Source organism: Pleurodeles waltl, chromosome 1_1 (assembly GCF_031143425.1).
Source record: "Pleurodeles waltl isolate 20211129_DDA chromosome 1_1, aPleWal1.hap1.20221129, whole genome shotgun sequence".
NCBI classification, from domain to species: domain Eukaryota; kingdom Metazoa; phylum Chordata; class Amphibia; order Caudata; family Salamandridae; genus Pleurodeles; species Pleurodeles waltl.
The window spans coordinates 85,235,503-85,261,874 of NC_090436.1; the positions used below are offsets into that span (position 1 = coordinate 85,235,503).

A 26,372-nucleotide genomic window follows, 5' to 3' on the forward strand; every position below is an offset into this window, starting at 1 on the left:
GCCCAGGTGGTGGCTACCCCGAGGAGCCCCCCCCTTGCCTGCCTGCACCGCTGAAGAGACCCCTTGGTCTCCCATTGAAACCTACAGAGAACCCGACGCTTGTTTACACACTGCACCCGGCCGCCCCCGCGCTGCTGAGGGTGTACTTTTTGTGCTGACTTGTGTCCCCCCCGGTGCCCTACAAAACCCCCCTGGTCTGCCCTCCGAGGACGCGGGTACTTACCTGCTGGCAGACTGGAACCGGGGCACCCCCTTCTCTCCATTGAAGCCTATGTGTTTTGGGCACCTCTTTGACCTCTGCACCTGACCGGCCCTGAGCTGCTGGTGTGGTAACTTTGGGGTTGCTCTGAACCCCCAACGGTGGGCTACCTTGGACCCAAAACTGTGACCTGTAAGTGATTTACTTACCTGCTAAAAATAACAATACTTTACCTCCCCCAGGAACTGTGAAAATTGCACTGTCCACTTTTAAAACAGCTATTTGTGTTTTATGTGAAAAGTATATATGCTACTGTAATTATTCAAAGTTCTTAAAGTACTTACCTGCAATACCTTTCAAATGAGATATTACATGTAGAATTTGAACCTGTGGTTCTTAAAATAAACTAAGAAAATATATTTTTCTATAACAAAACCTATTGGCTGGATTTGTCTCTGAGTGTGTGTTCCTCATTTATTGCCTGTGTGTATGTACAACAAATGCTTAACACTACTCCTTTGATAAGCCTACTGCTCGACCACACTACCACAAAATAGAGCATTAGTATTATCTCTTTTTGCCACTATCTTACCTCTAAGGGGAACCCTTGGACTCTGTGCATGCTATTCCTTACTTTGAAATATCACATACAGAGCCAACTTCCTACAGACACATTTAGGAAACCACAGTTTGGGGGGGGGGGAGGGGTTTCGACAACAAACATCTGAACCATTCACCTCCCAAATAAAACCCACCTACCAGTCACAATACCAAAGAGGGGGGTTTCGTGGTTCCTATAGAGGACAATTCCCAAGAGGAAGAGGGAAATTCCAGCCCGCCAAACCAAGCCCTAGCAAACAGTGACTTCAATATTACACTACCCCAACACTTGTCACCAGTGGGGGGGGGAGGATAACCAAATACTTCCACAATTGGACACACATTACAACAGACACGTGGGTCCTATCAATTATCCAACATGGTTATTGCATAGAATTCACAACATTCCCTCCAGATGTTCCTCCAAAACTGCACAGATTGCCTCCACAACACTTAGACCTATTACATATAGAGGTCCAAGCACTGCTACAAAAACAAGCCATAGAGCTAGTACCCTATCAACAGAAAGGAACAGGCGTTTACTCCCTGTATTTCCTTATTCCAAAAATGGACAAAACATTAAGGCCTATCTTCGATCTCAGAACACTGAATCTCTTCATCAGATCAGATCATTTCCACATGGTAACACTTCAGGATGTAGTTCCCTTATTAAAAAGAGGGGAATACATGACAACACTGGATCTCAAGGATGTGAATTTTCACATACCCATCCATCCGTCTCACAGAAAATACCTCAGGTTTGTAATACAAGGCAAACATTATCAATTCAAAGTGCTACCATTCGGAATAACAACAGCCCCCAGAGTATTTACAAAATGCCTAGCAGTAGTAGCAGCATCTATAAAGAGACAGCACATGCACGTATTCCCATATTTGGACGTTTGGCTAATAAAAGCCAACACTCAGCAACAATGTCAATCTCACACGCAATACGTCATAGATACTCTACACAAACTAGGGTTTTCTATCAATTCTGAGTGTTGTTTCAGCTTGTCAAATGCCCTCTGGCAATCCTCCCAACATTTAAAAGTTGCTTCTTTCTTCATCAAATCATGTAAAGAACTCCATATACTCAAACAATTCTTTACAAACTTTGAGTAATATTCCACAAAACCTGCAAAAGGTCTGACTTTATTCTTATGCAGTTGCACAGATAATTTGTTTCTGTCTTTAGCAAGTTCACCTTTGGCTTGAGTTCCTCACCTGGTCCCGTATGTCAAGATACTATGCCACAGCTCTCCCAGTTGACATTTCTTTACATACAGACAATTTTTTTCCAGTCCCCCAGTACCATCTCCACAACACGATCAGGCTCTTAAACGCTAACAGTGTACACCGGTATATGATAGTGAAAAATTATCACCTTCTCAATCCCTGCTAAAACCATTACTGTCATCCTTAGGAAAACTGCTACTGCAGAAGCCATTCCAAATGGCACTCTCCGATGCCTAATTGCGTTCTATGGTGTGGGCATTCTCTGATGCCTAATTGCGTTCTATGGTGTGGGCATTCTCTGATGCCTAATTGCGTTCTATGGTGTGGCTAAAGCAAGATGTTTAGTTTCTTCCAAAAACATTTCCTGACTGAATGCTGATGCATGCTGATGCTATTACTACATTTGTCCTAAAACGGGCTACATTTTCGAAGCCGATATGAGTCCACACAAATATTTATTTCCAAGCCTTGCAAGTTCGCACACATCCGGAACAAATGCCCCTCTACATTAGTTTGAATACTAACAACTTAATATCCGGCTCACATATTCAACTCTAGTGCCAAAAGATTTAGGGCCCTATTACGAGTGTGGCGCTCTCAAGACCGCCAGACTCGTGGTGGCGGTCGGACTGTCGCAGCTTTGGTGGGCCGACTGCCACATTACGACCATGGCACCAGACCGCCGAAAGACTGCTGTCTCTACTAGGATCTTTGATCCTGATGGGATGACTCAAGGTCGTGGTTGTAATCGGCCATGGCGGCGCTGAAGTTGTGCCACGTGTTGATTACATCTATGTTCTCCTCCAGCCTTTTCATGGCAGTTCAACCCCCATGAAAAGGCTGATGGAGAACAAGTTCCGACCCCCCCCCCCCCCCACGCCCAGCACCATTTAAATGCGCACTGTATGCTTAGCATCTGAGGGTGCTAGGGAGACCCTCTGTGCGATGAAATTGGACTCTGCTCCATGTGAAGCAGAGTCCAATGCGGCTGCATTTTTTTACTGGTCTGACCGGCGGAAATCTTGGTTTCCAACAGTCAGCCCAGTGCAAAACCTGTAATGGGGATGGTGTGCAGTCTGGTGGACAGGTTTTGACCGCCAAATGCGTAATCAGCCCCTTAGTTCTGAGCCTGTCTTTCCTCAATCACTCAAGCTCTCACCAGTCTGTCCAGTTCTTCCCTCAATAGCACCATCATCTCATTTGGAGCTACTCTTACTCTATGTACAAGTGTACATTCCCTTTCTGAGACTTTTCTTGTGCTTGGAGTCTTTCCCATTCAGAATTTTATCAGCAATTTTTATGTACCATGGAATTTTTGATGTACCTCCCCAGTTCATCACAATTTAGTGGCTGTGCCAGAGAGTCACCATGTGGTTAAGGTGAATAAAACCACTGAAGGCAGGTAATAAGGCAGATAATGTAAAGAGCTGAACATTGCCAAGCATCCTGCCACAACTATTCTGAATTCAAAAATTTTAACAGAGGCTATCCCCATAGATGATTGGATGAAACATACCAGTGTGTGTGACTGTGGTGAGAGAAATAATAGCAATGTGCATACTGTGGAGCAAAAACACTGAGGGTGGGGTACTCGGGGATAAAATAAGCTGGGATGCTTCAAGTGTGGAAACCTATGGCACACGTTTAACACTGTGGTATTAGCAAAACATATCTGTTGCTGGATTTGTGGACATTCAGGACACTATAAGCAGTGTGCAGTTTGGGAAACGTGCGACAAGTTCTAAAAAATAGAAAGGAATAGAAAATAATTTGTTGCAAGTGGGCAAGGACTCAGATACACTGCCTATTCTGCAACTACAGGCCTGTGTGCAACTGAAGCCTGAATGCTGTCCATGAAAAGATGCTGCAGCAGAGCAGGTGATCTTGGCACCATTGGCAGATCTCTGCTGGCTTCTTTCCTGTGTTTTCATATTTTAAGTGAATACTTTATAATACGGAAAATAAAAGGTTTTGCAGTGTTATTTACTACTATGCTGAATAAAAATTGATATGACAGATACAGGACTCTGGCAAGAGCCGCATGTAGCTGGTAAGGCATCCCATAATGTCACTCAGGTAGGACTCTGTAACCAGCATTCTTTTACAGAACTGGTCATTCACGCTAATGCATCTGTTTCTACGACTGTGTATTTGTTTTTATGATCTATTTATGATTATTGATCGTTGAATGGCAGAATTATTTCCAGAGTAAAGATAACCTCCCCAGGCATATGGCTTGCAATTAATCAATGTATTAGGATTCTCAGGATACAGCATCCATATAGCATGCAACTACCAGCACAGAGAGAATTTTAGTTTGTTTTCTTACTCCATAATGCTGGTGATTTCTTTGTTTTTCAGCTACTACGGATCTGACTGTCAGTGGGATCAGCTTATCAAAGTCTTCAGATGCTTCACTGGTAAGTTTGCTGCTGGATTTTGAACTTTTAGGGAGGGGGATGAGAATCTCTGGAGGACTGAGCTAGTCAAGCTTATGCAGTATAGAATACTTCAACTCATAAATTGTAGCATGCCCTTTCTAATGTCTTGGTGGATTCTGAAATATCGCTGGAGCCTCAAACCTTTAAATTATTTGCAATCCTGCAATTTTTAAACATTCCAGAATGTTCTGTGCTGATTCAGAGTCTACAAGTCATTTCTCATACTTTTTTGCTTTTAAGTTTTTTGTTTATAATTTTAATGGCTCAGCCTTTTATAGTAATTATCTGCTATGTTAATTTATTTGTAAAGTGCTGCTTCTGCCCGACAATTGAACGTTCTAGCATTGAGAAAAATAACTGAGGGATGTACTGCAACAAAAGGGTTTCAAGTTTACGCTTAACCAGGTTTTACGTTTCTCTTCCTGAAAGTGGGTTCAGATTTTTCCCTGTGAGATATCCGGAGGTATGATATTCCACTTTTTGGCTCCCAGGAAAGAAAAACACCTGCCTCCTAAGTGTACGCTACTGTAAGAGGCTATGGCGACCTGGTGAACAACAGAAGTTCTTAGAGATCGACCAGGTCTGCAAAGAGAGAAAAATATTCTGCAAATAAATAGGCCCCTTTAGAAGTGTCTCAGAAGCAAAACAGAGGAATTTGAAGATTGTGAGTTTGCGTATGGTGCAATTTCCTAAGGTGTATAGATATTACATCTCTGCAATGAAGATTTAGAGTGAGACTGGCTGCTGTGTCCTGCACAAGTTGCAGTCTCTTTATTAGGTAGTTTTAAAGGCCCACATACTACTGATTGCCACAATCCAGCGTAGATGTTAATGCATGGACCACGGTTTTCTGTGTATGCATGCGCATACATACACAGCTCCAGAAGGATATTTCTGAAATCTTTTAACTTAGTGAAGCATGTGGCTACTATAGAAGAGACCTACTACTTGGAGAGTAGATTGTTGTGGAATGTAATGTTGAGATTTCTTGTTGTGGGAGTGGGGAGATTCCCTAACTGCTTGTCCACAGAAATGATAACACGACATTTGTTGTTCACCAAAAGTATGACTGTTAAGTTTAAGACTGCTTTAAGGCATCCAAATGGCGACTGCAGACATACAAGCTCTAAAGTTCTTATGTGAAGGCGGTGTTGTCTGAAATAGAAATTATCAATTGTGTATCATCTGCACAGGATACCATGTTGCAACCAAATGAGCGAACTAGCCATGCAAATGGAAAGTGGGGGCATATAACCATGGAATTAGGGTATGGCTCATGGAGGACTTATGGGGTGCTCCATAGTGAAGATAAGCTTGGTTAGAGCTGAACCGTGGTAGAAAGACAAAGATTTGTCTCTTAAAAATAACTTTTTCAGATCCCTGCATTGAAGAGACCTCCCAAAAGTATCACGTACTGTACCAAATGCCTCTGACCGACTCAATGAGGTGGAGGCAGAAGAACCTCCCGCCTGATCGAGTATGGATCTGAAGTTTTTGGAAATGGGCAAACAGGCCATTTCCATTTTGCGAGAGGGTCTAAAACCAGTTTGAGTATGGTCCAGCAGATCATTATCTTCTAAGAAGGGAGATAATTGGATATTAACAAATCTTTCCAAATTTTTATTGGGTAATAGGAGCAAAAATATGGGACTTAAATTGCTCTAGTTATTTAGCTTTTTTTTGAAGAAGAAGAAGTGGTGTGAATGCAGATTTCTTCCACCCTTTGGGCAACGTGGAAGTACCTAGAGATAAACTGACAGGACTGTGTGTGACTGATAAAAGTTTAAAGATTAAAGAAGAACGTGTGTCAAAAGGTGATCCCAGTTTGCTGGTCTTAAGGGCTATTCCAAGCTATTACATGAACAGCATCTGAAAGGAAGGCAGCTGATGGGTCAAATGAGTCTTTATTAAGAAAAATGGAGCATGTCCGTTTCAGATTGCTCCTAGAACAATGTGTATATGTGCTTAATTTTATCCTGAAAGAAAGTAGCAAGATTGTGACAGTTTTTGGGACAATATGATTTTCTGACTAAGGGCTGGCGGAGTTACACAAGTTGTTTGTCATTTTTTTTCTCCATAGTAGGAGATGTGTCCCCTTCGACCTAATTTCTGATAGTTTTTAATCACTGCTTGTAGGAAGTTGGCTCTGTATGCACTATTTCAAAGTAAGGAATAGTATGCACAGAGTCCAAGGGTTCCCCTTAGAGGTAAGATAGTGGCAAAAAGAGATAATACTAATGCTCTATTTTGTGGTAGTGTGATCGAGCAGTAGGCTTATCAAAGGAGTAGTGTTAAGCATTTGTTGTACATACACACAGGCAATAAATGAGGAACACACACTCAGAGACAAATCCAGCCAATAGGTTTTGTTATAGAAAAATATATTTTCTTAGTTTATTTTAAGAACCACAGGTTCAAATTCTACATGTAATATCTCATTTGAAAGGTATTGCAGGTAAGTACTTTAGGAACTTTGAATCATTACATTAGCATGTATACTTTTTACATAAAACACAATAAGCTGTTTTAAAAGTGGACACAGTGCAATTTTCACAGTTCCTGGGGGAGGTAAAGTATTGTTAGGTTTCACAGGTAAGTAAGTGTAAAGAAATGGCTCCCTGTTGCAGTTACCCCCCACTTTTTGCCTGATACTGATGCTGACTTGACTGAGAAGAGTGCTGGGACCCTGCTAACCAGGCCCCAGCACCAGTGTTCCTTCACCTAAAATGTACCATTGTATCCACAATTGGCACACCCTGGCATTCAGATAAGTCCCTTGTAACTGGTACTTCTAGTACCAAGGGCCCTGATGCCAAGGAAGGTCTCTAAGGGCTGCAGCATGTCTTATGCCACCCTAGAGACCCCTCACTCAGCACAGACACACTGCTTACAAGCCTGTGTGTGCTAGTGAGAACAAAATGAGTAAGTCGACATGGCACTCCCCTCAGGGTGCCATGCCAGCCTCTCACTGCCTATGCAGTATAGGTAAGACACCCCTCTAGCAGGCCTTACAGCCCTAAGGCAGGGTGCACTATACCATAGGTGAGGGTACCAGTGCATGAGCATGGTACCCCTACAGTGTCTAAACAAAACCTTAGACATTGTAAGTGCAGGGTAGCCATAAGAGTATATGGTCTGGTAGTCTGTCAAACACGAACTCCACAGCACCATAATGGCTACACTGAAAACTGGGAAGTTTGGTATCAAACTTCTCAGCACAATAAATGCACACTGATGCCAGTGTACATTTTATTGTAAAATACACCACAGAGGGCACCTTAGAGGTGCCCCCTGAAACTTAACCAACTATCTGTGTAGGCTGACTGGTTCCAGCAGCCTGCCACACTAGAGACATGTTGCTGGCCCCATGGGGAGAGTGCCTTTGTCACCCTGAGGCCAGTAACAAAGCCTGCACTGGGTGGAGATGCTAACACCTCCCCCAGGCAGGAACTGTGACACCTGGCGGTGAGCCTCAAAGGCTCCCCCCTTTGTCACAGCCCAGCAGGGCACTCCAGCTTAGTGGAGTTGCCCGCCCCCTCCGGCCACGGCCCCCACTTTTGGCGGCAAGGCTGGAGGGAACAAAGAAAGCAACAAGGAGGAGTCACTGGCCAGTCAGGACAGCCCCTAAGGTGTCCTGAGCTGAGGTGACTCTAACTTTTAGAAATCCTCCATCTTGCAGATGGAGGATTCCCCCAATAGGGTTAGGATTGTGACACCCTCCCCTTGGGAGGAGGCACAAAGAGGGTGTACCCACCCTCAGGGCTAGTAGCCATTGGCTACTAACCCCCCAGACCTAAACACGCCCTTAAATTTAGTATTTAAGGGCTACCCTGAACCCTAGAAAATGAGATTCCTGCAACTACAAGAAGAAGGACTGCCCAGCTGAAAACCCCTGCAGCGGAAGACCAGAAGACGACAACTGCCTTGGCTCCAGAAACTCACCGGCCTGTCTCCTGCCTTCCAAAGATCCTGCTCCAGCGACGCCTTCCAAAGGGACCAGCGACCTCGACATCCTCTGAGGACTGCCCCTGCTTCGAAAAGACAAGAAACTCCCGAGGACAGCGGACCTGCTCCAAGAAAAGCTGCAACTTTGTTTCCAGCAGCTTTAAAGAACCCTGCAAGCTCCCCGCAAGAAGCGTGAGACTTGCAACACTGCACCCGGCGACCCCGACTCGGCTGGTGGCGATCCAACACCTCAGGAGGGACCCCGGGACTACTCTGATACTGTGAGTACCAAAACCTGTCCCCCCTGAGCCCCCACAGCGCCGCCTGCAGAGGGAATCCCGAGGCTTCCCCTGACCGCGACTCTTTGAACCTAAAGTCCCGACGCCTGGGAGAGACCCTGCACCCGCAGCCCCCAGGACCTGAAGGACCGGACTTTCACTGGAGAAGTGACCCCCAGGAGTCCCTCTCCCTTGCCCAAGTGGAGGTTTCCCCGAGGAATCCCCCCCTTGCCTGCCTGCAGCGCTGAAGAGATCCCGAGATCTCTCATTGACTAACATTGCGAACCCGACGCCTGTTTCTACACTGCACCCGGCCGCCCCCGCGCTGCTGAGGGTGAAATTTCTGTGTGGACTTGTGTCCCCCCCGGTGCCCTACAAAACCCCCCTGGTCTGCCCTCCGAAGACGCGGGTACTTACCTGCAAGCAGACCGGAACCGGGGCACCCCCTTCTCTCCATTGAAGCCTATGCGTTTTGGGCACCACTTTGAACTCTGCACCTGACCGGCCCTGAGCTGCTGGTGTGGTGACTTTGGGGTTGCTCTGAACCCCCAACGGTGGGCTACCTTGGACCAAGAACTGAACCCTGTAAGTGTCTTACTTACCTGGTAAAACTAACAAAAACTTACCTCCCCCAGGAACTGTGAAAATTGCACTAAGTGTCCACTTTTAAAAACAGCTATTTGTCAATAACTTGTAAAGTATACATGCAATTTTTATGATTTGAAGTTCCTAAAGTACTTACCTGCAATACCTTTCGAATGAGATATTACATGTAGAATTTGAACCTGTGGTTCTTAAAATAAACTAAGAAAAGATATTTTTCTATAACAAAACCTATTGGCTGGATTTGTCTCTGAGTGTGTGTACCTCATTTATTGTCTATGTGTATGTACAACAAATGCTTAACACTACTCCTTGGATAAGCCTACTGCTCGACCACACTACCACAAAATAGAGCATTAGTATTATCTATTTTTACCACTATTTTACCTCTAAGGGGAACCCTTGGACTCTGTGCATGCTATTCCTTACTTTGAAATAGCACATACAGAGCCAACTTCCTACATTGGTGGATCAGCGGTGGGGTACAAGACTTTGCATTTGCTGGACTACTCAGCCAATACCTGATCACACGACAAATTCCAAAATTGTCATTAGAAATTCATTTTTGCAATTTGAAATTTTTCTAAATTCTTAAAAGTCCTGCTAGGGCCTTGTGTGTTAAGTCCCTGTTTAGCATTTCTTTTAGAGTTTAAAAGTTTGTAAAAGTTTGAATTAGATTCTAGAACCAGTTGTAGATTCTTAAAAAGTATTCCAACTTTTAGAAGCAAAATGTCTAGCACAGATGTGACTGTGGTGGAACTCGACACTACACCTTACCTCCATCTTAAGATGAGGGAGCTAAGGTCACTCTGTAAAATAAAGAAAATAACAATGGGCCCCAAACCTACCAAAATACAGCTCCAGGAGCTTTTGGCAGAGTTTGAAAAGGCCAACCCCTCTGAGGGTGGCAACTCAGAGGAAGAGGATAGTGACTTGGAGGACAATTCCCCCCTACCAGTCCTATCTAGGGAGAACAGGGTCCCTCAAACCCTGACTCCAAAAATAATAGTCAGAGATGCTGGTTCCCTCACAGGAGAGACCAACACCTCTGAAATCACTGAGGATAACCCCAGTGAAGAGGACATCCAGTTAGCCAGGATGGCCAAAAGATTGGCTTTGGAAAGACAGATCCTAGCCATAGAGAGGGAAAGACAAGAGATGGGCCTAGGACCCATCAATGGTGGCAGCAACATAAATAGGGTCAGAGATTCTCCTGACATGTTGAAAATCCCTAAAGGGATTGTAACTAAATATGAAGATGGTGATGACATCACCAAATGGTTCACAGCTTTTGAGAGGGCTTGTGTAACCAGAAAAGTGAACAGATCTCACTGGGGTGCTCTCCTTTGGGAAATGTTCACAGGAAAGTGTAGGGATAGACTCCTCACACTCTCTGGACAAGATGCAGAATCTTATGACCTCATGAAGGGTACCCTGATTGAGGGCTTTGGATTCTCCACTGAGGAGTATAGAATTAGATTCAGGGGGGCTCAAAAATCCTCGAGCCAGACCTGGGTTGATTTTGTAGACTACTCAGTAAAAACACTAGATGGTTGGTTAACTGGAAATGAAGTGTGTGACTATGTTGGGCTTTATAATTTGTTTATGAAAGAACACATTTTAAGTAACTGCTTCAATGAAAAGTTGCATCAGTATCTGGTAGACCTAGGTCCAATTTCTCCCCAAGAATTGGGAAAGAAGGCAGACCACTGGGTCAAGACTAGGGTAACCAAAACTTCCACTGGGGGTGACCAAAAGAAAGGGGTTACAAAAACTCCCCAGGAGAAAGTGGGTGACACTAGAAACAAAGAAAAAGAGTCCTCTGTAGGCCCCCAAAAACCAGAACAGGTGGGTGGGCCCCAAGACACAACCCAAAACAAAGGTGGGTACCAGGGTAAGAACTGGGATGCCACTAAGGCATGGTGCCACAACTGTAAACAGTCTGGGCACCACACCAAGGACACCTCTTGTCCCAAAAACAAACCCCCTAGCAAAATCCCAGGGGTGACCAGTGTAGCCATTGGGGATGACTCCTCAGATGAGGAGGTCTTCATAGCCTTCAACTGGAAACAGGGCCCAACAGGTGAGTTGGAGATTCCAGAGGGAAGTAGACACTTCCACCACCTACTGGTGAATGGAATCCCAACCACTGCCCTGAGAGACACTTGTGCCAGTCACACTATTGTGCATGACAGGCTGGTGCTCTCAAACCAGTACATCCCAGGTGAGACTGCCAGGGTAAGAGTTAGCCTAGACAGGGTCACTAAGAGGCCTGTGGCTTTAGTGCCCATAGAAGTGGGTGGCACTCTTAGCTGGAGAAGGGTAGTAGTCAGTACAGACCTCCCCCTTGATTGTCTCCTTGGAAATGACTACCCAGAGGTTAGTCAGAGCCCAAGAGAGGAACTGGTCCAGTGCCAGTCCTCTCCCAAGGATTCTGGAAGTCCTGCCTCTGCAGTAAATGCAAGCAGGCCCCAGAAGAAGAAGAAAAGAAAACAGAGTAGGAAGGGTGGACAACCTTTAGCCAAGGTTACAGCAAGCCAAGGAGATTCTGCTCCAGTAGGGGAGAACTCCAAAAATGGCCCTGATAAAGTCCAACCTGACCCACAAGAAGTCCTGGCTAGTCAGGCAACTGTTAAACCTGAGTGGGTGGCTCCTCAGCTAACAGAAGAAAGGGTGGAAGAAGGGTGTTTACTACCAGATGTGGTAACCCCCCACTCTAATACAGCAGACAGGCAACCTGAACCCAAAGAGGCCTGTAACTTAGCCCCTTCCCTTTTAGGTGAAGAGCTAAAGGTGTGGTTCTGGGCACTGACAGCTGTCAGTGGCCTCTGCTGGGTGTTAGCCTTTATGGCTGCACTATCCTTAGCATGGTGGTCTGACCCCATGCCAAATAGCAAGTTAGGCCCCCTGACCCTATTGGTCATGGTGGGGTTACTCCAGCTCTGGGTAACCTCTCTGGGTAAGCTAGGGGTAACCCTGGCCAAGATAAGGTTAGCAGAGGTGGATACCTCTAAGACCAAAATAGAAAGAATGGGTGGAGACATTGAAGAGGCAGACAAGAGGCAATTCAGACTAGGTCCTATCACTGTGGAAGTAGGTCAGTTCCCCAAAGGGAATGACCTGAACAGAAGGATGTAAGGCAGAGTAGGCCCTGCAACTAACCAGCCTATTTCTCCTACTCTTCCTCGCCTGACAGACTAGGAAGACTCTCCCAGCTTGGGCTGAGTCTCCTGGCCTGTGGGCTGGGGGGGGCTTGTGTAAAGAAATGGCTCCCTGTTGCAGTTACCCCCCACTTTTTGCCTGATACTGATGCTGACTTGACTGAGAAGAGTGCTGGGACCCTGCTAACCAGGCCCCAGCACCAGTGTTCCTTCACCTAAAATGTACCATTGTATCCACAATTGGCACACCCTGGCATTCAGATAAGTCCCTTGTAACTGGTACTTCTAGTACCAAGGGCCCTGATGCCAAGGAAGGTCTCTAAGGGCTGCAGCATGTCTTATGCCACCCTAGAGACCCCTCACTCAGCACAGACACACTGCTTACAAGCCTGTGTGTGCTAGTGAGAACAAAATGAGTAAGTCGACATGGCACTCCCCTCAGGGTGCCATGCCAGCCTCTCACTGCCTATGCAGTATAGGTAAGACACCCCTCTAGCAGGCCTTACAGCCCTAAGGCAGGGTGCACTATACCATAGGTGAGGGTACCAGTGCATGAGCATGGTACCCCTACAGTGTCTAAACAAAACCTTAGACATTGTAAGTGCAGGGTAGCCATAAGAGTATATGGTCTGGGAGTCTGTCAAACACGAACTCCACAGCACCATAATGGCTACACTGAAAACTGGGAAGTTTGGTATCAAACTTCTCAGCACAATAAATGCACACTGATGCCAGTGTACATTTTATTGTAAAATACACCACAGAGGGCACCTTAGAGGTGCCCCCTGAAACTTAACCAACTATCTGTGTAGGCTGACTGGTTCCAGCAGCCTGCCACACTAGAGACATGTTGCTGGCCCCATGGGGAGAGTGCCTTTGTCACCCTGAGGCCAGTAACAAAGCCTGCACTGGGTGGAGATGCTAACACCTCCCCCAGGCAGGAACTGTGACACCTGGCGGTGAGCCTCAAAGGCTCCCCCCTTTGTCACAGCCCAGCAGGGCACTCCAGCTTAGTGGAGTTGCCCGCCCCCTCCGGCCACGGCCCCCACTTTTGGCGGCAAGGCTGGAGGGAACAAAGAAAGCAACAAGGAGGAGTCACTGGCCAGTCAGGACAGCCCCTAAGGTGTCCTGAGCTGAGGTGACTCTAACTTTTAGAAATCCTCCATCTTGCAGATGGAGGATTCCCCCAATAGGGTTAGGATTGTGACCCCCTCCCCTTGGGAGGAGGCACAAAGAGGGTGTACCCACCCTCAGGGCTAGTAGCCATTGGCTACTAACCCCCCAGACCTAAACACGCCCTTAAATTTAGTATTTAAGGGCTACCCTGAACCCTAGAAAATCAGATTCCTGCAACTACAAGAAGAAGGACTGCCCAGCTGAAAACCCCTGCAGCGGAAGACCAGAAGACGACAACTGCCTTGGCTCCAGAAACTCACCGGCCTGTCTCCTGCCTTCCAAAGATCCTGCTCCAGCGACGCCTTCCAAAGGGACCAGCGACCTCGACATCCTCTGAGGACTGCCCCTGCTTCGAAAAGACAAGAAACTCCCGAGGACAGCGGACCTGCTCCAAGAAAAGCTGCAACTTTGTTTCCAGCAGCTTTAAAGAACCCTGCAAGCTCCCCGCAAGAAGCGTGAGACTTGCAACACTGCACCCGGCGACCCCGACTCGGCTGGTGGCGATCCAACACCTCAGGAGGGACCCCGGGACTACTCTGATACTGTGAGTACCAAAACCTGTCCCCCCTGAGCCCCCACAGCGCCGCCTGCAGAGGGAATCCCGAGGCTTCCCCTGACCGCGACTCTTTGAACCTAAAGTCCCGACGCCTGGGAGAGACCCTGCACCCGCAGCCCCCAGGACCTGAAGGACCGGACTTTCACTGGAGAAGTGACCCCCAGGAGTCCCTCTCCCTTGCCCAAGTGGAGGTTTCCCCGAGGAATCCCCCCCTTGCCTGCCTGCAGCGCTGAAGAGATCCCGAGATCTCTCATTGACTAACATTGCGAACCCGACGCCTGTTTCTACACTGCACCCGGCCGCCCCCGCGCTGCTGAGGGTGAAATTTCTGTGTGGACTTGTGTCCCCCCCGGTGCCCTACAAAACCCCCCTGGTCTGCCCTCCGAAGACGCGGGTACTTACCTGCAAGCAGACCGGAACCGGGGCACCCCCTTCTCTCCATTGAAGCCTATGCGTTTTGGGCACCACTTTGAACTCTGCACCTGACCGGCCCTGAGCTGCTGGTGTGGTGACTTTGGGGTTGCTCTGAACCCCCAACGGTGGGCTACCTTGGACCAAGAACTGAACCCTGTAAGTGTCTTACTTACCTGGTAAAACTAACAAAAACTTACCTCCCCCAGGAACTGTGAAAATTGCACTAAGTGTCCACTTTTAAAAACAGCTATTTGTCAATAACTTGTAAAGTATACATGCAATTTTTATGATTTGAAGTTCCTAAAGTACTTACCTGCAATACCTTTCGAATGAGATATTACATGTAGAATTTGAACCTGTGGTTCTTAAAATAAACTAAGAAAAGATATTTTTCTATAACAAAACCTATTGGCTGGATTTGTCTCTGAGTGTGTGTACCTCATTTATTGTCTATGTGTATGTACAACAAATGCTTAACACTACTCCTTGGATAAGCCTACTGCTCGACCACACTACCACAAAATAGAGCATTAGTATTATCTATTTTTACCACTATTTTACCTCTAAGGGGAACCCTTGGACTCTGTGCATGCTATTCCTTACTTTGAAATAGCACATACAGAGCCAACTTCAGTCACTTACAGGTTTCAGTTTTTGGTCCAAGGTAGCCCACCGTTGGGGGTTCAGAGCAACCCCAAAGTTACCACACCAGCAGCTCAGGGCCGGTCAGGTGCAGAGGTCAAAGAGGTGCCCAAAACAAATAGGCTTCAATGGAGAGAAGGGGGTGCCCCGGTTCCAGTCTGCCAGCAGGTAAGTACCCGCGTCTTCGGAGGGCAGACCAGGGGGGTTTTGTAGGGCACCGGGGGGGACACAAGTCAGCACAAAAAGTACACCCTCAGCAGCGCGGGGGCGGCCGGGTGCAGTGTGCAAACACGCGTCGGGTTTTCAATGGTTTTCAATGAGAGATCAAGGGATCTCTTCAGCGTTGCAGGCAGGCAAGGGGGGGGCTCCTCGGGGTAGCCACCACCTGGACAAGGGAGAGGGCCTCCTGGGGGGTCACTCCTGCACAGGAGTTCCGTTCCTTTAGGTGCTGGGGGCTGCGGGTGCAGGGCCTTTTCCAGCCGTCGGGAAATGGAGTTCAGGCAGTCGCGGTCAGGGGGAGCCTCAGGATTCCCTCTGCAGGCTTCGCTGTGGGGGCTCAGGGGGGACAACTTTGGTTACTCACGGACTCTGAGTCGCCGGAGGGTCCTCCCTGAGGTGTTGGCTCTCCACCAGTCGAGTCGGGGTCGCCGGGTGCAGTGTTGCAAGTCTCACGCTTCTTGCGGGGAGTTGCAGGGGTCTTTAAATCTGCTCCTCTGTAACAAAGTTGCAGTTCTTTTGGAGCAGTGCCGCTGTCCTCGGGAGTTTCTTGTCTTTCTTGAAGCAGGGCAGTCCTCAGAGGATTCAGAGGTCGCTGGTCCCTTGGAAAGCGTCGCTGGAGCAGGTTTCTTTGGAAGGCAGGAGACAGGCCGGTAAGTCTGGGGCCAAAGCAGTTGGTGTCTTCTGTTCTTCCTCTGCAGGGGTTTTTCAGCTCAGCAGTCTTCTTGTAGTTTCAGGAATCTAAAGTTTTAGGTTCAGGGAAGCCCTTAAATACTAAATTTAAGGGCGTGTTTAGGTCTGGGGGGTTAGTAGCCAATGGCTACTAGCCCTGAGGGTGGGTACACCCTCTTTGTGCCTCCTCCCAAGGGGAGGGGGTCACATCCCTAATCCTATTGGGGAATCCTCCATCTGCAAGATGGAGGATTTCTAAAAGTTAGAGTCACTTCAGCTCAGGACACCTTAGGGGCTGTCCTGACTGGCCAGTGACTCCTCCTTGTTATTCTCATTATTTTCTCCGGCCTTGCCGCCAAAAGTGGGGGCCGTGGCCGGAGGGGGCGGGCAACTCCACTAGCTGGAGCGTCCTGCGGTGCTGGCACAAAGGGGTGAGCCTTTGAGGCTCACCGCCAGGTGTGACAGCTCCTGCCTGGGGGAGGTGTTAGCAACTCCACCCAGTGCAGGCTTTGTTACTGGCCTCAGAGTGACAAAGGCACTCTCCCCATGGGGCCAGCAACATGTCTCGGTTGTGGCAGGCTGCTGGAACCAGTCAGCCTACACAGGTAGTTGGTTAAGGTTTCAGGGGGCACCTCTAAGGTGCCCTCTGGGGTGTATTTTACAATAAAATGTACACTGGCATCAGTGTGCATTTATTGTGCTGAGAAGTTTGATACCAAACTTCCCAGTTTTCAGTGTAGCCATTATGGTGCTGTGGAGTTCGTGTAAAACAGACTCCCAGACCATATACTCTTATGGCTACCCTGCACTTACAATGTCTAAGGTATTGCTTAGACACTGTAGGGGCACAGTGCTCATGCACTGGTGCCCTCACCTATGGTATAGTGCACCCTGCCTTGGGGCTGTAAGGCCTACTAGAGGGGTGACTTATCTACACCTGCATAGGCAGTGAGAGGCTGGCATGGCACCCTAAGGGGAATGCCATGTCGACTTACTCGTTTTGTTCTCACCAGCACACACAAGCTGGCAAGCAGTGTGTCTGTGCTGAGTGAGGGGTCTCCAGGGTGGCATAAGACATGCTGCAGCCCTTAGAGACCTTCCTTGGCATCAGGGCCCTTGGTACCAGGGGTACCATTTACAAGGGACTTATCTGGATGCCAGGGTGTGCCAATTGTGGATACAAAAGTACAGGTTAGGGAAAGATCACTGGTGCTGGGGCCTGGTTAGCAGGCCTCAGCACACTTTCAATTCAAAACATAGCATCAGCAAAGGCAAAAAGTCAGGGGGTAACCATGCCAAGGAGGCATTTCCTTACACAACCCCCCCCCCCCCCCCAAACGAAAGAGGATGAGACTAACCTTTCCCAAGAGAGTCTTCATTTTCTAACTGGAAGAACCTGGAAAGGCCATCTGCATTGGCATGGGCAGTCCCAGGTCTGTGTTCCACTATAAAGTCCATTCCCTGTAGGGAGATGGACCACCTCAACAGTTTTGGATTTTCACCTTTCATTTGCATCAGCCATCTGAGAGGTCTGTGGTCAGTTTGAACTACAAAGTGAGTACCAAAGAGGTATGGTCTCAGCTTCTTCAGGGACCAAACCACAGCAAAGGCCTCCCTCTCAATGGCACTCCAACGCTGCTCCCTGGGGAGTAACCTCCTGCTAATGAAAGCAACAGGCTGGTCAAGGCCATCATCATTTGTTTGGGACAAATCTGCCCCTATCCCATGTTCAGAGGCATCTGTCTGCACAATGAATTGCTTGGAGTAATCTGGAGCTTTTAGAACTGGTGCTGTGCACATAGCTTGTTTCAGGGTGTCAAAGGCCTGTTGGCATTCTACAGTCCAGTTTACTTTCTTGGGCATTTTCTTGGAGGTGAGTTCTGTGAGGGCTGTCGCAATGGATCCATATCCCTTCACAAACCTCCTATAGTACCCAGTCAAGCCAAGGAATGCCCTGACTTGAGTCTGGGTTTTTGGAGCTGCCCAGTCCAGAATAGTCTGGATCTTAGGCTGGAGTGGCTGAACTTGGCCTCCACCTACAAGGTGCCCCAAGTAAACCACAGTTCCCTGCCCTATCTGGCATTTGGATGCCTTGATAGAGAGGCCTGCTGATTGCAGAGCCTTCAAAACCTTCTTCAGGTGGACCAGGTGATCCTGCCAGTTGGAGCTGAAGACAGCAATATCATCAAGATAAGCTGCACTAAAGGACTCCAAGCCAGCAAGGACTTGATTCACCAACCTTTGGAAGGTGGCAGGGGCATTCTTTAAACCAAAGGGCATAACAGTAAACTGACAATGCCCATCAGGTGTGGAGAATGCTGTTTTCTCTTTTGCTCCAGGTGCCATTTTGATTTGCCAGTACCCTGCTGTTAAGTCAAAGGTACTTAAGAATATGGCAGCACCTAATTTGTCAATCAGCTCGTCAGCTCTAGGAATGGGATGGGCATCTGTCTTGGTGACAGAATTAAGACCTCGGTAGTCCACACAAAACCTCATCTCTCTCTTTCCATCTTTGGTGTGAGGTTTGGGGACTAAGACCACTGGGCTAGCCCAGGGGCTGTCAGAGTGCTCAATTACTCCCAATTCCAGCATCTTGTGGACTTCCACCTTGATGCTTTCCTTAACTTGATCAGACTGTCTGAAGATTTTGTTTTTGACAGGCATGCTGTCTCCTGTGTCCACATCATGGGTACACAGGTGTGTCTGACCAGGGGTTAGGGAAAAGAGCTCAGCAAACTGTTGTAGGACCTTCCTACAGTCAGCTTGCTGTTGGCCAGAGAGGGTGTCTGAATAGATCACTCCATCTACTGAGCCATCATTAGGGTCTGAAGAGAGGAGATCAGGGAGAGGCTCACTCTCAGCTTCCTGCTCCTCATCTGTTACCATCAACAGATTCACATCAGCCCTATCATGGAAGAGTTTTAGGCGGTTTACATGGATCACCCTCTTGGGGCTCCTGCTTGTGCCTAGGTCCACCAGGTAGGTGACCTGACTCTTCTTTTCCAGGATTGGGTAAGGGCCACTCCATCTGTCCTGAAGTGCCCTGGGAGCCACAGGCTCCAAAACCCAGACTTTCTGCCCTGGTTGAAATTCAACCATTGCAGCCTTTTGGTCATACCAAAACTTCTGGAGCTGTTGGCTGGCCTCAAGGTTTTTACTTGCCTTTTCCATGTACTCTGCCATTCTTGAGCGAAGGCCAAGTACATAGTCCACTATGTCTTGTTTAGGCTCATGAAGAGGTCTCTCCCAGCTTTCTTTAACAAGAGCAAGTGGTCCCCTTACAGGGTGGCCAAACAGAAGTTCAAAGGGTGAGAACCCTACTCCCTTCTGAGGCACCTCTCTGTAAGCGAAAAGCAGACATGGCAGGAGGACATCCCATCTTCTTTTGAGTTTTTCTGGGAGCCCCATGATCATGCCCTTTAATGTCTTGTTGAATCTCTCAACAAGGCCATTAGTTTGTGGATGATATGGTGTAGTGAACTTATAAGTCACTCCACACTCATTCCACATGTGTTTTAGGTATGCTGACATGAAGTTGGTACCTCTGTCAGACACCACCTCCTTAGGGAAGCCCACTCTGGTAAAGATACCAATGAGGGCCTTGGCTACTGCAGGGGCAGTAGTCGACCTAAGGGGAATAGCTTCAGGATACCTAGTAGCATGATCCACTACTACTAGGATGTACATATTTCCTGAGGCTGTGGGAGGTTCAAGTGGACCCACTATGTCCACACCCACTCTTTCAAAGGGGACCCCCACCACTGGAAGTGGAATGAGGGGGGCCTTTGGATGTCCACCTGTCTTACCACTGGCTTGACAGGTGGGACAGGAGATGCAAAACTCCTTAACCTTCTGGGACATGTTGGGCCAGTAAAAGTGGTTGACTAATCTCTCCCACGTCTTGGTTTGTCCCAAATGCCCAGCAAGGGGAATATCATGGGCCAAGGTCAGAATAAACTCTCTGAAAGCCTGGGGCACTACCACTCTCCTAGTGGCACCAGGTTTGGGATCTCTTGCCTCAGTGTACAGGAGTCCATCTTCCCAATAGACCCTATGTGTTCCATTTTTCTTGCCTTTGGACTCTTCAGCAGCTTGCTGCCTAAGGCCTTCAAGAGAGGGACAGGTTTCTTGTCCCTTACACAACTCCTCCCTTGAGGGTCCCCCTGGGCCTAAGAGCTCAACCTGATAAGGTTCCAGCTCCATAGGCTCAGTTCCCTCAGAGGGCAGAACTTCTTCCTGAGAAGAGAGGTTCTCTTTTTCTTGTTGTGTTGCAGCTGGTTTCCCAGCTGACTTTCCTTTTCTCTTGGTAGGCTGGGCCTTTCTTCCATACTCCAGCTCTACTTTTTCACCCTGTGCCTTGCACTGTGCCCTTGTCTTGACACACACCAGTTCAGGGATACCCAGCATGGCTGCATGGGTTTTCAGTTCTACCTCAGCCCATGCTGAGGACTCCAGGTCATTTCCAAGCAAACAGTCTACTGGGATATTTGAGGAGACCACCACCTGTTTCAGGCCATTGACCCCGCCCCACTCTAAAGTTACCATAGCCATGGGATGTACTTTAGTCTGATTGTCAGCGTTGGTGACTGGATAAGTTTGTCCAGCCAGGTATTGGCCAGGGGAAACCAGTTTCTCTGTCACCATAGTGACACTGGCACCTGTATCCCTCAGGCCCTCTACACTTGTCCCATTAATTAAGAGCTGCTGCCTGTATTTTTGCATGTTAGGGGGCCAGGCAGCCAGTGTGGCTAAATCCACCCCACCCTCAGAGACTAATGTAGCTTCAGTGTGACACCTGATTTGCTCTGGGCACTCTGTTGATCCCACTTGGAGACTAGCCATTCCAGTGTTAGCTGGAGTGGAGTTTGAAGTGGTATTTTTCTTGGGACAGGCCTTGTCTCCAGTTTGGTGTCCAGATTGACTACAGCTACGACACCAGGCCTTTTTGGGATCAAAGTTTTTACCCTTGTACCCAGAATTGTTTTGTGAAGAGGCTCTGGGCCCACCCTCCTGTGCAGGTTTTTGGGGGCCTGTAGAAGACTCTTTACTATTTTTGTTTTTGGCTGTCTCACCACCTTTCCCCTGGGGAGGTTTTGTGACCCCTTTCTTTTGGTCACCCCCTGTGGAAGTTTTGGACACCCTAGTCTTGACCCAATGGTCCGCCTTCTTTCCCAATTCTTGGGGAGAAATTGGTCCTAGGTCTACCAGATGCTGATGCAGTTTGTCATTGAAACAATTACTTAACAGGTGTTCTTTCACAAATAAATTGTACAGCCCATCATAATTACTTACACCACTGCCTTGAATCCAACCATCTAGTGTTTTTACTGAGTAGTCTACAAAGTCAACCCAGGTCTGGCTCGAGGATTTTTGAGCCCCCCTGAATCTAATCCTATACTCCTCAGTGGAGAATCCAAAGCCCTCAATCAGGGTACCCTTCATGAGGTAATAAGATTCTGTATCTTTTCCAGAGAGTGTGAGGAGTCTATCCCTACACTTTCCTGTGAACATTTCCCAAAGGAGAGCACCCCAGTGAGATTTGTTCACTTTTCTGGTTACACAAGCCCTCTCAAAAGCTGTGAACCATTTGGTGATGTCATCACCATCTTCATATTTAGTTACAATCCCTTTAGGGATTTTCAACATGTCAGGAGAATCTCTGACCCTATTTATGTTGCTGCCACCATTGATGGGTCCTAGGCCCATCTCTTGTCTTTCCCTTTCTATGGCTAGGATCTGTCTTTCCAAAGCCAATCTTTTGGCCATCCTGGCTAACTGGATGTCCTCTTCACTGGAGTTATCCTCAGTGATTTCAGAGAGGTTGGTCCCTCCTGTGAGGGAGCCAGCATCTCTGACTATTATGCTTGGAGTCAGGGCTTGAGAGGCCCTGTCCTCCCTAGATAGGACTGGTAGGGGGGGAATCATCCTCCAAATTCACTATCCTCATCCTCTGTGTTGCCATCCTCAGAGGGGTTGGCCTTTTCAAACTCTGCCAACAGCTCCTGGAGCTGTAGTTTGGAAGGTCTGGGGCCCATTACTATTTTCTTTATTTTACAGAGTGACCTTAGCTCCCTCATCTTAAGATGGAGGTAAGGTGTGGTGTCGAGTTCCACCACATTCACATCTGTACTGGACATTATGCCTCTAAAAGTTGGAATACTTTTTAAGAAACTAAAACTAGTTCTAGAATCTAATTCAAACTTTTCACAAACTTTTAAACACTAAAAGAAATGCTAAACAGGGACTAACACAAGGCCCTAGCAGGACTTTTAAGAATTTAGAAAAATTTCGAATTGCAAAAATCAATTTCTAATGACAATTTTTGGAATTTGTCGTGTGATCAGGTATTGGCTGAGTAGTCCAGCAAATGCAAAGTCTTGTACCCCACCGCTGATCCAACAATGTAGGAAGTTGGCTCTGTATGCACTATTTCAAAGTAAGGAATAGTATCCACAGAGTCCAAGGGTTCCCCTTAGAGGTAAGATAGTGGCAAAAAGAGATAATACTAATGTTCTATTTTGTGGTAGTGTGGTCGAGCAGTAGGCTTATCAAAGGAGTAGTGTTAAGCATTTGTTGTACATACACACAGGCAATAAATGAGGAACACACACTCAGACAAATCCAGCCAATAGGTTTTGTTATAGAAAAATATCTTTTCTTAGTTTATTTTAAGAACCACAGGTTCAAATTCTACATGTAATATCTCATTTGAAAGGTATTGCAGGTAAGTACTTTAGGAACTTTGAATCATTACATTAGCATGTATACTTTTTACATAAAACACAATAAGCTGTTTTAAAAGTGGACACAGTGCAATTTTCACAGTTCCTGGGGGAGGTAAAGTATTGTTAGGTTTCACAGGTAAGTAAGTCACTTACAGGTTTCAGTTTTTGGTCCAAGGTAGCCCACCGTTGGGGGTTCAGAGCAACCCCAAAGTTACCACACCAGCAGCTCAGGGCCAGTCAGGTGCAGAGGTCAAAGAGGTGCCCAAAACACTTAGGCTTCAATGGAGAGAAGGGGGTGCCCCGGTTCCAGTCTGCCAGCAGGTAAGTACCCGCGTCTTCGGAGGGGAGGGCAGACCAGGGGGGTTTTGTAGGGCACCGGGGGGGACACAATTCAGCACAAAAAGTACACCCTCAGCAGCGCGGGGCGGCCGGGTGCATTGTGCAAACACGCGTCGGGTTCTCAATGAGAGATCAAGGGATCTCTTCAGCGTTGCAGGCAGGCAAGGGGGGGGGCTCCTCGAGGTAGCCACCACCTGGACAAGGGAGAGGGCCTCCTGGGGGTCACTCCTGCACAGGAGTTCCGTTCCTTTAGGTGCTGGGGGCTACGGGTGCAGGGCCTTTTCCAGCCGTCGGGAAATGGAGTTCAGGCAGTCGCGGTCAGGGGGAGCCTCGGGATTCCCTCTGCAGGCGTCGCTGCGGGGGCTCAGGGGGGACAACTTTGGTTACTCACGGACTCTGAGTCGCCGGAGGGTCCTCCCTGAGGTGTTGGCTCTCCACCAGTCGAGTCGGGGTCACCGGGTGCAGTGTTGCAAGTCTCACGCTTCTTGCGGGGAGTTGCAGGGGTCTTTAAATCTGCTCCTCTGTAACAAAGTTGCAGTTCTTTTGGAGCAGTGCCGCTGTCCTCAGGAGTTTCTTGTCTTTCTTGAAGCAGGGCAGTCCTCAGAGGATTCAGAGGTCGCTGGTCCCTTAGAAAGCATCGCTGGAGCAGGTTTCTTTGGAAGGCAGGAGACAGGCTGGTAAGTCTGGGGCCAAAGCAGTTGGTGTCTTCTGTTTTTCCTCTGCAGGGGTTTTTCAGCTCAGCAGTCTTCTTCTTCTTGTAGTTTCAGGAATCTAAAGTTTTAGGTTCAGGGAAGCCCTTAAATACTAAATTTAAGGGCGTGTTTAGGTCTGGGGGGTTAGTAGCCAATGGCTACTAGCCCTGAGGGTGGGTACACCCTCTTTGTGCCTCCTCCCAAGGGGAGGGGGTCACATCCCTAATCCTATTGGGGAATCCTCCATCTGCAAGATGGAGGATTTCTAAAAGTTAGTCACTTCAGCTCAGGACACCTTAGGGGCTGTCCTGACTGGCCAGTGACTCCTCCTTGTTATTCTCATTATTTTCTCCGGCCTTGCCGCCAAAAGTGGGGGCCGGAGGGGGCGGGCAACTCCACTAGCTGGAGCGTCCTGCGGTGCTGGCACAAAGGGGTGAGCCTTTGAGGCTCACCGCCAGGTGTGACAGCTCCTGCCCGGGGGAGGTGTTAGCATCTCCACCCAGTGCAGGCTTTGTTACTGGCCTCAGAGTGACAAAGGCACTCTCCCCATGGGGCCAGCAACATGTCTCTAGTGTGGCAGGCTGCTGGAACCAGTCAGCCTACACAGATAGTCGGTTAAGGTTTCAGGGGGCACCTCTAAGGTGCCCTCTGGGGTGTATTTTACAATAAAATGTACACTGGCATCAGTGTGCATTTATTGTGCTGAGAAGTTTGATACCAAACTTCCCAGTTTTCAGTGTAGCCATTATGGTGCTGTGGAGTTCGTGTAAAACAGACTCCCAGACCATATACTCTTATGGCTACCCTGCACTTACAATGTCTAAGGTATTGCTTAGACACTGTAGGGGCACAGTGCTCATGCACTGGTGCCCTCACCTATGGTATAGTGCACCCTGCCTTAGGGCTGTAAGGCCTACTAGAGGGGTGACTTATCTACGCCTGCATAGGCAGTGAGAGGCTGGCATGGCACCCTGAGGGGAGTGCCATGTCTACTTACTCGTTTTGTTCTCACCAGCACACACAAGCTGGCAAGCAGTGTGTCTGCTGAGTGAGGGGTCTCCAGGGTGGCATAAGACATGCTGCAGCCCTTAGAGACCTTCCTTGGCATCCGGGCCCTTGGTACCAGGGGTACCATTTACAAGGGACTTATCTGGATGCCAGGGTGTGCCAATTGTGGATACAAAAGTACAGGTTAGGGAAAGAACACTGGTGCTGGGGCCTGGTTAGCAGGCCTCAGCACACTTTCAATTCAAAACATAGCATCAGCAAAGGCAAAAAGTCAGGGGGTAACCATGCCAAGGAGGCATTTCCTTACACTGCTCTTTAGGCTTATTCAACTGTAGATTCATATTTCTGTTTACGCTCAAGGTTCTTTCAATGACATTAGGCCGTTTGCAGGTCCTTCGTGAATCAAGGAGTTGCTGGTATTTTGCATTTATTTTGGAAGAGTTTGAGGTGCCACCATCTCAAGAGCAGTACAACGCCGAATGTTGAGGATAGGACACAAAGTATTGGATGTGAGGGTGAAATCGCCCAGTGCAAATGTAACCCATTCTATTTCGTTTTGTATTTGGGCCCAATAACCTACTACTTCTAGACCGTCCCAGATCATATGTTTCATGTCGGCCCCTGGATGCTGACACCGTGGGCATGCTGATGGGGAGCCAAACATGCGAGAGAGGGAAGTGGGCGTGAGGTACCCTCTATGTAGAGTGTCATGTTGGCTATATTGAAACTTTGCATTGTGCGACACCCGCCTGGGGTATTCTAGAGCTGTTTTCCATTCTTTAATGGTGAATTCTTTGTCCAGGTCTCTCTCCGATTCTCTGAGTTGCAACTAGGGGGGTCCTGCGTAGCATACGCAAATGCTTGGGCTAGCCTTGTCATTAGTTTGCATCCTTCATCCATCGTATACAACAAATGTACTAATGGGTGGGGGTCCGGTTCTGTGTCAGTGATGCCCCATAGGTGGAGTGCTTCCACTAGCAGATGCGTATGTGCTAGGAAGTGTCCAGCAGGTAACCCGTAGTCAGCAAGCTATTCATCCTTGGTGGGAGGCTCTTGAGGCAAAAAGATGAGTTGCATCTTTTCTCGCATCTGTGCAGGGGTGAGAGGGCCCACTTCTTCCGTGTATCGTCTTGCCAACCAATATGTAGGCAATTGTAACTGGGCCACCAAATAATAATTTTCAAAGTTAGGGGCTTCTAACCCACCCTTTGTTATGGGGAGCTGTAGTTTACAAAGTGTTACTTTGTGTCTACCCTTGTTCCAGATAAAGGATCCTAAAGTGGAATGCAAAGCATGAAATATAAATTGGGATATGTTGAGTGGTAGATTCTGGAAGAAGTACAACAGACTGGGTCGTATCACCATTTTTAGCACAGACACTCTACCTTGAACTGTGAGGGCAGGGTGCCCCAAAAGGCCAACTGAGGCCTCAGTGATACCACAGCTTTCGTGAAATTACCATCTAGTAA

The 26,372-nt window shown here is 47.9% G+C and overlaps 1 protein-coding gene across 1 annotated transcript in view; it reads left to right on the forward strand.

The window, feature by feature from the left end:
• NOL6 (nucleolar protein 6) overlaps nucleotides 1-26,372 on the forward strand; it is a 455,500-nt gene that overhangs the window by 81,991 nt on the left and 347,137 nt on the right. Inside the window, exon 9 of the mRNA XM_069217421.1 lies at nucleotides 4,397-4,455. Coding sequence (XP_069073522.1) covers nucleotides 4,397-4,455 — 59 coding nt within the window. The remainder of the gene's footprint in view (nucleotides 1-4,396; nucleotides 4,456-26,372) is intronic.